Raw genomic sequence first — 16291 nt, 5'->3', positions numbered from 1 at the left:
GTGGTGCACTCATAGGGACGAAATATCTTGAGCAATACCAGTTACTGTACAAGATAAGTAACCTCTCCTTTTATAGTTAAGACTTTGGACTGGGCCTCAGTCAGAGGACTGGATGCTATTTCTGACTTGACTGCAGACTGCTTGTGTGATCTTGGGTGAGTCACAGTCTCTCTGGGTCTCAGTTCTCCATCTGTAAAATGGGTACAGTAATTCTTTCTTTGTGTTGTCTATTTAGATTAGAGTGTAGGCTCTTAGGGATGGGGACAATCTCTTACTGTATGGTTGTACAGTGTCTAGCACAACAAGGCCATGAGCTTAGCTGGGGCCTCTAAGTACTGCAGTAAAGTAACAATAACTAATGCATATTTCCCAGTTCTCCTCCCATTGAAGTCAAAGCAGAACTCTCATTGTCTGTGGCTCCTTTTATTTTTAAGATACATTTTCATCCAGTATTGGAAATATTACCATTCACACACACTAGCATGTGGAAGCTGCCTATGTGGAAGAAAGTACTGAAACATTAAAACGGCCCTTCTACAGTGAAGGCCCCACCTTTTGGCATTTGGATTCATTAATCACTATAGAAGATAGTGCAGTTGCTGTTTTGAGCCATGCATATCTAAGTCAAACTACACAGAAATGTTTGAATTGTTCCGCATGCTGGACTGGATGAATTTGGATCCGGGTCTGCTGATTACATGATGTGCTTTGACTTCTGAAGACTTTCAGTCACTGAGTCCAGGAGGCTTTTATCATCTTTATCTTTAAGAAAAGAGAGAGAGAGAGAGAGAGGGCAAGGGGGCATCATTATGACCATTGACAACTGACTAACCATGCGTCATTTACTATGGTACTTTTGGAAAGCACAGAGAGATTCCCTGGTTAAAACACACCAGTACATAAATGCAAAATATTATTCTACCATGACTTTCATGGTAAGCAAACATGGCAGTTGAACGATTTCCAGTTTCCATTAAAACCTCTTTCCTAGTTGCCCATAACTGTCTCAAATGAAACACGCTGGGGCTGAATTTTTCTGGGCATTGTTTCAGTCCAAAGCTATTTCACACCCTAGAAGTTTGAACAAAATGAGCTCAGCGCCAGGAGTTCGGGGGATGGGCTCTGGGTGGGAGTTTGGGTGCAGCAGGGGGCTCCACGCTAGGGTAGGGGTGCAGGAGGAGGTATAGGCTCCGGCCAGGAGGCACTTACCTCAGCCAGCTCCTGGTCAGCAGCGCAGCAGGGCTAATGCAGGATCTCTGCCTGCCCTGGCTCCATGCTGCTCTGCTCCCCAAGGTGGCCGGCATGTCCGGCTGCTAGGCAGAGGGGTCAGGCCGCTCTGTGCAGTGCATGCTGCCCGTGCCCGCAGGCACTGCTCCTTCAGCTCCCATTGGCTGTGGTACCTGGCCAATGGGAGCTGCGGAGATGGCACTGGGGGTGGGGGCATCGCGCAGAGATTCCCTGAACGCCCCTCAACTAGGGGCCACAGGGGCACATCGGTGAGCCGGCGCTCATGGCTCCAGCCCTGGGGCAGAGAATTGAGGCTCGGGGACTGGTGTCCGGCCCGTGGCACAGAGATTTGATGCAGGCCAGATGAAAAGAAGCAGCGGGCTGCATCCGGCCCGCGAGCCTGTGGGGCCCCCTTAGCCCGAGGCCCTGGGCTGCGGTGCTTAAAGCCCCTGCATTAATCCGGCTCTGGCCAGACCCATCATTGGTCAGCACAGAAATTGTACTCTGAGGGTCTGCTCCATGAATATTTAAGATCAGTGTGTTCACATGTGCATTTGAATGTTTCCTCTTCTTCTTGGGTGCCACCCTTATCCTAGAGTGATCTGGAATGTTAGGAGCACACAGGTAAAGACAACTGAAACCCGCAAGTGAAACCTTCCAGCTCTAGATCCTAGTCTGGGCTGAACTCATAACTCAAACTAAGGTGCTGAAACTGTGGTGGACTTTCTGGGCTGGAGTAAACTCCAAAAGGTAGGACAAGCTCCCAAGCTAAGTTCAAGCTAAGCTCCCAAGCTAAGCTCATCTGAGCCACACCAAACTTCCAAGCTGGAGTAAATTTCTCAGCTCTGTGACACTCCCAGGTGGAGGTGAACTCCTGAGCTATATTAACACCTCCCCACCGCCTAAACACACACACACACACACACACAACTACACACTGATAGATTGTGGCCAATCAGCCCCCCTCCCCCTGCTCCCAAAATAGAATATCACAGCCAGCGCAGACCCTGTGACCGCTCCCATTTCCACTGAAAACATAACTGACACCTAACCCTAGATAAGGACAATTAGAGGGAGAAACCATCCCTGCAGTTGGACTCTACTTACTAATCTCTTCTTCGGACTGATTAAGGAGTTTTAATAATACTTTAATGCCTGACCTCAGGAGGAAACATTCATGAGAGGATGGAGTGTGAGGTGGGAGGCCTCCAGGATCTCTCCTTTGCCCCCCAATCAGACAGAATCAGACAGAGTTATTTAGGAGGGTATGTTCTTGGCCAGACTGACAGCTCTGAAGTCTCCTATATATTTGCAGAAGAGGTACATCATGGGTGGCAGCAGTTTTAGGTTCTCTCACACTTCCCTGCCAATGTGCTTCATCACTGACCTGCAAGGACAGCCCCTCTGTGGGTTGTGGGGGTGGAGTTTGGCCTCTACAGCACATTGACTCCTCTTTTCTGCTGAGTCTCCTCAGGGGGCAGCTAACTAATGTTAACAGTGATTTCTGCACCAAATTATATCAGTCTCCAAAATACTACTAAAACCAGGCATGAGCTGCAGTCAGCTTCTACTTTTCATCAAAGTGGAACAAACGTTCTTTTCATTGTGAGATCAGCAGTGGTCAGATGTAACTGAGGGAGTGCTCCATGTGTGTATATTGTATATACACACACACACACACACACACAATATACATTGTGACAAAGTTCCTCCTCTGCCTTGCTGGGTCCTGTGCTTGGCGGATTTTCTTGCCTCAGAGGTTCACAGCAGCCCTCAGTTTGGCCACTTTCGTGTCTCAAACCTGCCGTTCACTCAGTTAGCCTCGTCGCTGGCCAGCATGGGGAAAAGAAGAAGAACAATACCTGCAGCCTCTGCTGATCCACCTAGTGGATCAGGGAACAGGCCAGAGACCTTCCCTTCTGGTGGAACCCACAGTCCAGTTCAACTCCTCCGGTATCAAGTAGGGAGTTGCAGGGATGGAGGGATGGGCCCACCTTCTACTCCGGGTTCCAGCCCAGGGCCCTGTGGAATGCAGCTGTCCAGAGTGGCTCCCGTAACAGCTGTGTGACAGCTACAACTCCCTGGACTACTTCCCCATGGCCTCCTCCCAACACCTTCTTTATTCTCACCACAGGACCTTCCTCCTGAGGTCTGATAATGCTTGTACTTTTCAGTCTTCCAGTCGTACGCCTTCTCACTCTCAGCTTCTTGCACCTCTCGCTCCCAGCTCCTCGCATGCACCACAAACTGAAGGGAGCTCCTTTTTAAACCCAGGTGCCCTGATTAGCCTGCCTTAATAGATTCTAGCAGCTTCTTGATTGGCTGCAGGTGTTCTAATCAGCCTGTCTGCCTTAACTGTTTCCAGAAAGTTCCTGATTGTTCTGGAACCTTCCCTGTTATCTTATCCAGGGAAAAGGGACCTACTTAACCTGGGGCTAATATATCTGCCTTCTATCACTCTCCTGTAGCCATCTGGCCTGACTCTGTCACTATATATATATATATATATATATATAAAATCTAAATGAAAATAAAACTCTAATTTGGAATAGCAAATGGAGAGTAACCATCACTCTTCGCCATTATTTCAGGTTGAGTTACTTCTCCATTAGAAGTAGAGAACAAAGAACTGAAACTTCAGAGTGATATCATCAGCATGTGTCAGCCAGCTGTGCCGAAGCAATGGTCACCTACAAAAATAACACTGAAAGATCCATCCAAATATAGCCTCTCCTTATTGGTATATCAGTTTCTATGCTGGGTAACATGTCTCTCAGCTTTCATTTAAGAGAGCGATGACATGCCATGAGGCATCAGGGCTTATGCTTGGTGAGAACAGAGCTCAAGAGAAATGCACTTAAGCCCCATAGTAAAATAAAGGCATTTGTTTCCATACTACCACTGAGACAAAGGATGGAGGCGAATTCTTCATCTTAAATATTTCCCATTTGAGGCAGCTCTTCAATTTTCTTTAATTCTCCCATGGTGATTTATAGACGTGTCAAGCTTACAATGAAGCAGCCTCCTGGGAGAGTTGCCACCTGTGCTGAAATTAATGGGACTCAGATGATTTTCATGGGTCTGATGTGTCGACACTGTGAGATCATCCTGCAGAGCAATTAGGGAGTCCCCAGATTTGGGGACCATGACACAATGATGCTGCATCTCCACATTGTGATGTTGGGGCATAGTGCTACAACATCACTACATGCAGATAGAATTATTTAGTTCCACAGGATAAACACAATGGGAACCTTCCCAGCCAAACTATCCTGCTGCAACCTAACGTAAAAGCCCTATTGAGGTGGAGAGCATTCTCACCACCAGGGAAAACAGAAAGAAATAGCCAGGGAGCTTGGGAGAGGACTGTGCAAAAAGAGAGATAGCATTTCCCTTGAATTTTTCTCTACAACAGAAAATGAAGGCAAAACTCTGTGAAAATGGGAAGATGCCATTCTCGGAGCACATAAGCGAATTGCTCTAAGGTGGAGGTTTGCCATGTGTGCAGTGCAAATCTGTTATTCTCCCAGAAATAGCCATATTTTGCCCTTGATCCATTGTGTGAATTCTTGAAGGAATAGGATTCCATTCACCAAGCGAAAATATGACATTTCATACCGCTCTGCTACAGTACCTGATTCTGCCCTCAGTTGGCTGGATACAATTCCTATTGACTTCAGTGGCAGCTACACCTGTTTTAACTTAAGGTAGAAGTAGACCTATTTCCAGATATGAAAATATGTTCTTCAGATTGGGCCCAGTTCTCCAGTGCCTTGCCCTTTGGGAAGCCATTTACACCTATGCAAAGCAAGTGCAAAGTGGGTGTGAAACACTACCATTCTGATTTGGAAATGTTTTACACGTACTTTGCACCTGTGAAAATGCCCACACAGTGTGCAAAGCATAGCAGAATCAGGCCTCTTATCTATCCCAGTGACCTTCCTGCCATGTAAATGCAAATTTGAAAAATAAAAGATCTTGGGCTGGATTGTGCTCTTGGTTCCAGCAGAGTAAATTCAGAGAAACTCTACTGACTTCATGTGCTAAACTTTGTCACAAGCTGCTAGCCCCTGCATGGGTGCAGAAACGTCACGGGCCCCAGAACATGTGATTAAGGCCTGGTCTACATTGAAAATGTACGTTGACATAGCTATGTTGCTCAGGAGTATGAAAAACCCACACCCTGAGTGATGCATGGTCTCTGTGTATATAATGTCTTCTGCAGTTTCCACAGTATGCATCCGATGAAGTGAGCTGTAGCTCACGAAAGCTTATGCTCAAATAAATTGGTTAGTCTCTAAGGTGCCACAAGTACTCCTTTTCTTTTTGCAAAAACAGACTAACACGACTGTTACTCTGAAAGCTATACCAATGGAACCCCCAGGGTAGACACAGTTAGGTCGGAGGAAGAATGCTTCCATCGACCTAGCTACCACTGCTCAGAGTCATGGTGTTCGTGCTCCGATGGAAAAAACCACTTCCGTTGGTGCAGGATGCGCCTACGCTATGGGGTTAGGCCAGGATAGCTAGAGCACCATAGCTATGCTACTATAATCCCCATAGGGTAAACATGGCTTTCTTTGTATGGAAACTGGCAAAATCATTTTTGCTCTTTATCAGTTCTTTCATGAACACTGCATAGAAATGTGTAGCTAACTACACCTGCTCTGCTGGTGATCATAATGGGTCCGACTCAGCCCAGGGCCCACACCCATGGAAACTGGCACAAAGTCCATGCAGTGCCCTGGCGGTGAAATCAACAGAGAGGGAAGGTTGAAGTGAGGAATGATGGGGGACAGCATAGCTCAAAAACCTATGGTGCTAAGTGAGGAGGGAGTGGTCAGTGCCCATTCAGTGTGTTCCCTTAATGAATGCTGTTGGTGAAGCTCCCAGTGTAACATATAGCTATCCTGCCCTGGCAGGAAATCCCCACAGAGGGAGATAGCCTCTGCCCCCAACTGGGGTATATGCAGGGGATCAAGATGGTGTAATTCATTGGGGCCAGATGAAATTGGCCCACCCAGTGCAGTAAGCATGCTTACGCTGAGAGATCATGGGAGTATATTGTGGTCAGAGATTTCAAATCAGTAGCTACACGGCTGGTGGAGAATCGTTGCCATGGAAAGATGGAGGCTGAGAACTCAACTCACCATACACAGTCAGCATGCAGCTGCATTTCTCCTGGCCCAGCTCATTCTCAATGGCCACGGTGTAGTCTCCGCTGTCCTTGGAGCTGCAGGTGGGGATCATCAGTGTGCAGACGCCACTTGTTGAGTTGTACCAAAACTTAGAATTGGCCGTGATGTTCACATTGCCTTTGTACAATGTCACCACCGGGCGGGGGTTGCCCAGGAAAGCACAACTCATGGTGCAGTCCTGGCCCCGGCGAACTGCATGGTTCTTCAGAGGCGCAATGAAATGGGGGGCCTGGCGCCAGTCTTTCTCGTGATACTCCTTCAAGTTGGCACTGAAACGCTCTACAAAGGAAATAAAGAGATCTGCTTCCAAATGTGTAAAACAGCAGTGCATACCTCCAGACAGATAGCTGTACCCCTCTGGGTTCTCCTTCCACACTGGTATGGATCACAAGTAGTGACTCCAATCAACTCAATTACACTGGTGTAAAACTCAGTCCCGAGTTTCTTTTTCCCAGCTAGGGAACACTAGGTGAAGAGCAGAGGGAATGAGTAGCATGTCTCATAGGATTATTCTTAGCACTCCACCAGCCCTCTTCACTTATAAATACAAATCAGGAAGCAGCATGTTTGGTGGGGAGAGCAGCGGGCTGGGAGTCAGGACCTCTGGGTTCTATTTCCAACTTTAAACACGAACTTTCCATGCAACTGTAGGCAAGTAACTTAACCTCTTTGGACCCCATCTGTAAAAAGGTGTCCGATTTTTCTGCTTCATGTAGATGTTGCAATGCGTAATTTCTCTAGTTAACGTCATTACCTTGAAAAAAGGTGTGGGATCTTTGGATGACACAGTATGTTAGAAATGCAAATCATGATAATAAATTATTACACATGATTGTCAACTGAAGTATGTAAACTTTTTTGGGGTGGAAGCATTACATCTCTACATAGTTTGCATGGGGGGATTGGCAGTATGCAGAATGCTGTAGAGAGTCAAGGAGACTGTATTACAAATGGCAGTGTGCATTGCAGGAATGTGCTACATTTTTCAGCCATCACCAAAAAAGCATTTTTAAAAACCTCTCTTTTTTATATATCTACTTTTCCCACCAATAGGAGACTCCAGCTGGGTAAAATTCCTTGATCCTAAAATTTAATATGAAAGGGCACAATTCTGCTCTCAGTTACACCGACTTCATTCTCAGAGCACAGTTTGCTGCTTTTCTTATTACCCTTGGGCTGTGACAATAAAGCAAAGTCTGTCTACTTTTCTCTTCAAAATGTACAACTTGAAGACTGTCAGTCATTTTCAATGGGAGGTAGGGAGTAGTTCTCTGCTGCAACTGTGTCCTGCTATCCTGCATAAAGAATGGTTATCAAGTGATCCAAGGCACAGAAAACCTAATGATTCTTTTATTTACCCCTGATTAACATGGATTTAACTCCACTGTTAGTCCATATTTACAGCAATGTAAATGAGATTCAAATCAGGCCTGGAGTAGAACCAAGAAAAGAACACTATCATGGCTATAGTTGGAAGTTTTCTTTCTTGCTGACACCCTAAAACAATGGAAATACTTTAAGAGAAGTGACATGATTGTGTCTAGATTATATGGCACGAGAAAGACTGACTTTAAATACACATATGACTATAAACCATCTGTGTGACATCTACAGTACTAACAAGATTGGAAACATTATAGCAAAAAGTGCACATGCTCCGTGGAAAATTTATCAGTAGCTGTCCAACCTGCCTGGTTGTTTTGTGCTAATGTCCTGCTTATTAAACTAGAGATAGGCTTGCATGACAAAGTTTGGATCTGGATTCTAACGATCTCCAAGTGTCTGGATGTGGGGTTTGGTTTGGCCCATTGTGGGGATACTGCCCACTTATGATCCTTATATGAGCTTCCCTTGAGTGAGAGAATGTTCAGCTCTGGGGGTTTGTTTTGAGCCCATCTCTAATGAGGACATCATCTCGTCCACTAAGCCTGAACACACTGGTTAAGAGTGGAGGGAAGCAAACTGGCCTGGGGGGGGGGGGGGAGGGAGGGAGGGGAAAGAGAGGTAAAATTTAAAAAAAAAAAATCTGCTATGCCTCTAAGTGTTTTTGCTATTCATTTTGGGAACTGTCTGAATCCATCCAGGGATGAGTTGGAGGGAAACCTAGTAGTAAAAAATGAGAACTCTCTCATGTCAAGACACAACTACCCTCTATTCACACATACGCACAGAGAGAATATATTATTATCATTATTATGCATATGACTCTAGGTAACACCAAGAGGCCCCAGTGTGATTGCATGCTCACAGATGAGAAGACAAAGGGTGGGAGAAAGGAGATATTTTTGTCTCCATTTTACAGATGGGGAACTGAAGTACAGAACGGTTAAGGGACTTGCAAAGGTCACATAGGAAGTCTGTGACCAGGCTGCGAATTGAAGCCAGACCTCCCAAGTCCCAGTTTAGTTTTTATCTACAAGAGCACCCTTTTTCCTGCCTGTACATGCATCTATTCTAATGTTTACCTTTGTCTTTAGAGATGTGCCAGGGCTCCTTGGAATCCAGAGGGTCACTGTCTCCAATGTCATTGCGGGCAATAACTCGGAAAAAGTATTTCCTCCCTGGGACCAGGGCTGTGACGGTGTACTTGTTACTGTAGACTTTTTCAGCTGCAGTGAACCAGGTGGCAGTCCTAGCATCACGTTTCATGATGACGTAATGGGCATGCCCATCGTCCATTATATCTGGGGTGTGATCCCATTTCAGAGTCACGGTGTTCGGCACTTCCTCAACCAGCTGCAGATTCTTCGGTGGCCGTGGGGAATCTAACAAATAGGACACACCTTTAGGTATTTGTTTCTCTTATTTAGGACCACCCCTCTATTTTTTTTCTCTCGAAGCAAACCCTTTTCAATCCAGCTGCTGCCTTTTGAATTGCTTATGCAAATCACTGTGTGTCTAGCAAATTCTGGTACTGCACGTGCACTCCTAAATTTCATTCCCTTGGACCTTTCCAGCCCTAAGAACCTGAAATCCCTGGCAGACTAATTGGCTACCTGACTAAACCCAGTTGTAGCCTGGAAGCTAGAGCTTTTGATATACTGTACCTGCCACATGTACTTGGATGTCATAATGGGCTTCACCATAGTCGTTCCTAAGGAGGATCCTGTACACACCAGAATCAAAACGCTTGGTGCTGTGGATGAGGAACTGGGAGTGGTTCTTGCCTTTGGTGATTATCTCTCTCCCTTTTGTCAGAATTCCGTCTTTTTGCCAGGTCACAGTTGGTGGAGGGGAACCCTGCCCGAGATAAATGTGTAAAAAATAATGGTGGCCTTAACTTTCAGTATACAATAGATAGCTCTGAACTTAACATAACAGTGTCTTGGATATCAACTTGATATCACCCAAAATACTCCAAGGAGAGCGCTCCCAGGGAATTTTGGCAGTAGAAATACCAGGGGAATGTATGCTCTCCTGGTACTAGGCCAGATGCTCAGCTGATGTAAATGGACATAACTCCACTGAAGCCAATGGAGCTTACTCCAGCTGAGGATCTGACCCTTAGTTTTGTTTCAAGATGATGATGTTGCTAAGATTCTCAAATAGGTTAAAAAAAAATCAGACTTCCCCCAGCATTACACTTGATCTAGTGGTCTCTACTGACTCAGCTGGAGGGATTCCAACATAACCTTGAGGCTAAAGTTTATCCCTGTTTAATCTTCTCCAAGCACTTTTTAAAAGCAGAGGAAACGGCTGGTGCAATAGAGATAACACCTCAGCTCTAGACAGTGCACCAAGAGGTTCCCCCAGGGGAAATCGCAGCTCCTCTAGTGCAGTGAATTCAAGCTGACAAAGAACAAATGCCCCTGCAGTCCTGCCTTAGGGCCGGCTCCTGCCAGCCCTTCGCTCCCGCTGATTGTCACCACTGAAGTTACTCTGGCTTTAGGGCCAAACCTGTGAGGTGCTGAGCACGTCCTATGAGGTACAAGCACCCTGAGCTCCCACTGACTTAACTACCCCCAGTAGAGATCGAGGGTGCTCAAAGCTTTGCAGGTGCTTGGCCTTAGAAGCCATAAACCGTAATGTTTCCTTTACTAAATACGTGGCCCACATTAAGTCCCCACTACAAAGCATGCCGTGCCTCTCAGCTCCTAACAGGGAACATTCTTGAGAGCTTTAGTACAATACAATAAAATACCTTGAGACCATCACAGTGATGTAGCCATCAGAACAAATGGGAAAGCTTGACTGTGTATCAGCCACAAGTCGTATCCTGTGCAATTACGGAGTTGAAAAAAACCCCTTTCTGGCCCCACGTGACAATCATGTGCACCCTTATTAACAACACTTCTTTATGCTGCTTGTAAAGCTTCGTTCTCTGGCATGGATTTGAGCAGAACAGATTACAGGATTCATAAAGCTCTGGTGTGTGTGGCATCTCAATCAGATAATATTGCACTACTGTGATTAATGAAACAGAAGTCACACAAATTTTAATGATAGGTCTCTCCTAGTAATTGTTAGTGCTTATTCTGGGTGGGTTGATATTAACTCCCTACCCAAACCCACACTACGGAAGGCTAGATTGTGCAACCCTTTCTCATGCTGGTAGGTGCTTACTCCTGGGAATAGCCCCATCAACTTCACGAGTGCGAGGAAGGCCTATAAAACCGAGCCCCAAAACAGTCAGCATTTACACACTGCTTCACAGATCCAAAGTGCTGCACGGCCAACAGGCCAAATCCTACTTGCCTTACTTGGGCAAACTGTCCCCCTTAAGTCAGTGTGATTGTTCTTGTGAGGAAGGCCAGCAGAAGTATTTGTCCCTTAAAGGGCCAAATGATCCTTTTATATCTAGCCCTGAGGCATGTATCTGTACCACTTTAGAAGCCCAGGGGAAGGAACTGTGCCTCAGAGAGTCATAATGCCTTCTGTGTTCCCTCATTCTCATGGAAGTGAGTAATCAGCCATTAGTCTTGACCAGCAGCAGATTGCTTCACCTACTCCCACACTGGTTCAGCTGTGCTGGCGAGTACACTGATGGGGTGGAGATAAGGATTTGTCCATTTGCTTCCCTGCCCACCTGCAGTGTGGGGATATACTGGGTACTTATTCCCTGCTACCTTCACTGCACCTACAGTGGAAATGTGAGGTGGCCATGGGTGACCAGGTCCCACATCTGTGAAAGGAGGAAAATGGGTTATGTGTATGATAAAATGTTGACACCGAAGAAAACTTTCAATGCAGACTTTCCCAGAGGTAGAGCAGGGCAGAAGGAAGCTCACAGTAAAGGCAGCATGAATGCAGAGGGCTGTCCCAGCACGAACCACCATATGACTCTTCAGCTTGGCACTTAGATCAAACTTCGGACAGGCTAAAACACAAAACACAAACCACCACCAAAACAGAGAAAGAGAGAGAGAGAGAGAATAATTAAAATCTTAGAGGCCTTATATCTGAGCAAAGCCATTTCCCTGCTATCGGCCTGCTGTTTTAAGCACTGTGCGGTGAAAACAGCATGACGGGAGAAAGAAAAGCAGTCCTTGAAATTAGCTTCCACAGAAGGCAGCTAAGAAATTAAGTTAATAATTGAATCATAAGATGGGAATGGGATTGAGAGTCTGTTCCTTTTACTGGCGGAAATGAAGCTACTCTTAATTATGTACAGATACTGCAGTGATGGGCTCATTAGTGCTAGAGGGAACCATGCATACATACATACGTACGTACAGGAAAGGAAACAGACAATGTATATTTTCATGTTGAAGCTAATGCCAATCAGTAGCCACTCCTTTACCATGCAATTTTTAAAGAAAGGCTGCGCCTCTACTATCAAAAAGGAATTGAGAAATAGGAGTAAATAATACACTTTAATCATAGCTGCCCTTCTCTTCAAACCACCAAGGCAGTAATTAAATTGAACAGAAGCCAAAGCTTGCATGAACAAGTGTTAGGGTATGGTTGTGAGGGCTAGATGGGTCAACACTGACACAAGTGCTCCCACTGAAGTTAATGGCACCACTTGTGTGAAGAGGTGTTCGCCAATGTGAGGATTGCAAAATCGAGCCTTGAGTTATTACAGCACTGTTTGTCCTGTAATGTAAGGGGTTTATCACTATGTGCCTTCAACACCACTACCTCCTGCCCTCTCAGGTTTTAGGGGCATGCAACTAGGTGAGGAATATTTATTCCTTGACACTCAAGGTCTCAATCAGAAGAGTCAATTATATTCTTTTAAACCAAGTTGCAAGGGGGAGGAAGTATTACCATTTCAAAATGATTAGTGTGAGAAACCTGTGGGCCAAAAAAGTTATGTTGCTTGAAATTACCACTTTAACCACCTTAAAAATAACTGCCCACCGCTTACTCCCGCTACGCTGAAAGCAGATCTGTTGTTTCACATCAAACTACATGTGCGCATCGTTACAGCACTGCAGGTTCCTATTTCCTACCACAGTTTGTTTTGTTTTGGTCATACAGTAAATCTGAGGTTAGATTGGTGTTTCTCTTTTAGGAGAAGTAACAATTAGTATCAAGATTATTAGTGCAATTCTGAAGTGAAGATATAAAGGAAAAGCTGATTTTAATAGATATTCTAATTTAGTGCTGTTCTCCTGGGTGTTGTCTTCTGACATTCCCCTGGTCAGTGCCAGATGTCTTTATTCCTGATGGAAATCACTGCAATGTAGCATGACTCATGAGTTCTGTATCTTACCTTGCTAGTCTTTCTACCTCTTCAGGCAGCTCTGTCCCCTGGGAACATCGCAGAGACAAGCTGTTTGAATTTCCTAACTAGCAGAGTAAAAACAAATTCACGACCCATGAGTGCTAAACAATAAAAGTCTGAACTGCCACCTCTTATAACTGGGCTCCGAAGGGATACTTATGATAGATACCTCAGCAGTTATTCTCAAGATGTGATGGGCTCCTCTGGAGTCTTCCCCTTGACAATACAATTACCTCCATGTTGTCTGTTATCACAGTGCCACCTGATTGTTCATTTGAACCCAGGCTGTCACTCTTCACTACCCAGTTGGAAAAACAGTAATCTGTGTCTCTGTTCCAGTCTCTATCGCAGATGGGCACTACCAATACTATGATAGCTTACCTGCTACTGATCAGTACACTATCTACTCATCTCTCCCATCAGGAGGCATTACTATCTACCCATCTAAGAGCATCCCTGGCAGCAGGGAGAATTCCCTGAGAATTGCCTCTGCAATCACAATAGCTGACATGGGAGACTATTGATGACAGAAGAAGCTGCAGCCAATTGGGCGGTAGCTGGAGATTTCAGGAACTGCTGTGAAAGAGTCTTATAGTTCAGCCCTAGCAGGAAGTGTGGCAGAATAGCTATCAGTCCAGCTCCAGGACTCTACAAAGAGCTTCTGTGGCTCAATGTCACTTGCCAACATCTTATCTGCAAACTCTAAGTGAAATTACTTGAGAATATGAGCAAAAAATAAGACCCTTCGCACTGAGGGTGTCCCTTTATATTGGAGTAAACCACTGCACAGAACAGAAAGAGCATTTGTTAATAGCTTTTTCTGGGAGAAGTTCATTCATTTAATTTAATTAATCTTCATTATGAGTCTGAAAAGGCTAGAAAAGCTGGATTTTACTCTATATATTTGAGCTGGTTTTCTCTAAGCAAAAGCAGATCCCTCATTGATTCTCCTTGCTGATGGGCAAAGCCCCTAGTGAAAATGTATTTGGCATGAGTTTTTGTGGACATTACAAACCAGTCACGCTGGCAGATTGTCAGGGAGGACAACTGGATTACACGCTAATGTTCATCTAGCCTTTAACAAAAGCTTTATTACCTGCAAAGAGCATTAGCTTAAATAATAGTCACTCTGTGAAGCTTTGTAAACCATGGCTATTAAAATATACACACTGACTCATGAATGAATGAGCGACAGAAGTGTCCTGCATCCAGACAGGATATTCTGGAGATTACCTGGAGGGGGCATAGCTAGAACTCCTTTCTTTAGCTCTGCTGGTTCTCCCACACCAGCTTCATTCACCGCTCGGATTCGGAAGAAATATTTCTGCCTCTCCTGCAAGCCTCCCACAGTGTAGCTAGTGCCGGAGATTGGGATTTTCGAGCATTTTGTCCATTCCTTGGTGTTCTCTGCGCGCATCTCAAGTATGTATCCTGAGGGCAAGTCTCCTTGATCTGGCTGCTCCCACGCCAAGGAAATGCTGGAGTTGGAAGAGTCAACCACATGGATCCCCTTCACCATTCCTGGAGGCTCTGAAACAGCAACAGCACACTGCTGATGAACACAGTGTACCGAAACCAGGGATTCTCACCTTTATCTCTGCACCAACCCCATAGTTCAGGCCTACATTTTCAGAAGTGATTCGTGATTTCAACCAAATCCTTTTTTGGGGGTGCTCAACTTGAGACACTTTAAAGGAAACTGATTTTCAGGAAGTGCTGAACACTGTCACAAGGTACTGCTCCTGAGGTGTATGAGCACATTCCTATACCCTGTAAGACTGAGTTTTAGGGGCACATGACAGCATATGATGTGTGACTTCAGTAACAAGCAGTGCCTGAGCCCTGCCGCCCTGACAGGGAGGGCCAAAGCCTGAACCCCATCACCCTGGGTGGGGAGGGGGGGTGTCAAAGCCAAAGCCCAAGGGCTTCCGCCCCAGGAGGGGGGCCTGTAACCTGCGCCCCGCCACCCAGAGCTGAAGATGTTAGGCTTTGGCCCTGGGGCTCGGGCTTTGGTCTCGAGCCCCAGCAAGTCTCACACCAGCCCTGGCGACCCCATTAAAATGGGGTCCCAACCCACTTTGGGGTCCCGACTCACAGTTTGAGAACCCCTATAATAAATGTTCACAGTGGGCTGCAAGGATTGGATGGGAATGTTCAAGAAGCATTCTCCAGCTTTCTGTCTGAGATAATGTGAATCTTTAAATATGAAGGGAGCAATATCTTTGGCTGTGACATTTTGTAGTGCAGCCCTCTGATATGAAGGAACCGAAATGTTTTCTGATCTGGGGAACTATTTAACCTAGTGCTCTATGTAGGTGGAAGAATGATCTCCCCTCTAGTTCCACTGACTCTTACTTTTCCAGTGTTTTTCTAAACTACTTACAGCTACTGACATCCCTTCCTGCAACCATTACAGAAGCTCCCCAGTTCCCTACACAGTTTAAACTATTTATATACTGGGTACTGGGCAACCACTTGGTTTAAAAATGGATTTGGTTACATGGCTGTATGGAATGGATGTTACGTTACCCAGAGATGGTATATGGGCCTACTGGCCCATCATAACAGGTTACAGAGCCCATTTCTGATCTCACTGAGGTTACTGGGAGTTTTGCTGTGACTTCAACGGGTGCAGGATTAGGCCCACATTTTTGCCAATGAAAAAACAGATTTGCAAACTAAGCTTTGGAAAATTTGCTCAACCATCTTTTGCTAATTCTGCAGAAGTTTCTTCTTCTTTTACCAAAGGTTCAAGGTGAGGTGTGGGGGGAGATCACCCCACAGAGCACAGTTGTGTAGTATGCTGAAGTCCATTAAACAGAAATGATTTACACTGGTATGGAACAATTGCATTATGACTTTTGGCAGAGTACAAATACCAGGAAGTGAATGAAAGCCTCCCAGTACAGAAAGCACCTAAGCACGGTAGCAACTTATCATGTTGGTCTGGGCATGCTGTCTGCATATAATATGGGTCTCGTCATGGGAAACAGCTTTAAGAAAACTAGGGAATAAGTAATAAAAGAAACATACTGATGGGGTCCTTTGCAACAACAGAGTTTGAAGCCACACTGGGATGTCCAGGCCCTGCACGGTTCACAGCTGTAACACGGAACTCATATTCTGTATCCTCCAGCAATCCATCCACTTTGAACTTGGTATCTAAAGATGGAAATGTCACAAGTGTGTAGACAGT

At 45.4% G+C, this 16291-nt stretch overlaps 1 protein-coding gene across 2 annotated transcripts in view; it reads right to left on the bottom strand.

Moving 5' to 3' along the window:
• Positions 1-407: 407 nt before the first annotated feature.
• The window catches only part of IGSF22 (immunoglobulin superfamily member 22), a 50721-nt gene continuing 34837 nt past the window's right edge, over positions 408-16291 (bottom strand). For both annotated transcript variants that reach the window (XM_075129343.1, XM_075129344.1), the window contains 7 exons: positions 16129-16257; positions 14329-14625; positions 11654-11742; positions 9473-9665; positions 8891-9190; positions 6378-6704; positions 408-762 (listed from right to left, as the gene is read on the bottom strand). In XM_075129343.1, the coding sequence (XP_074985444.1) occupies positions 695-762; positions 6378-6704; positions 8891-9190; positions 9473-9665; positions 11654-11742; positions 14329-14625; positions 16129-16257 (1403 nt within the window). In that variant the 3' untranslated portion in view covers positions 408-694. The remainder of the gene's footprint in view (positions 763-6377; positions 6705-8890; positions 9191-9472; positions 9666-11653; positions 11743-14328; positions 14626-16128; positions 16258-16291) is intronic.

This window comes from Caretta caretta, chromosome 6 (genome assembly GCF_965140235.1).
Source record: "Caretta caretta isolate rCarCar2 chromosome 6, rCarCar1.hap1, whole genome shotgun sequence".
Taxonomy (NCBI): domain Eukaryota; kingdom Metazoa; phylum Chordata; order Testudines; family Cheloniidae; genus Caretta; species Caretta caretta.
This window is presented reverse-complemented; position numbering and strand designations above follow the sequence as displayed.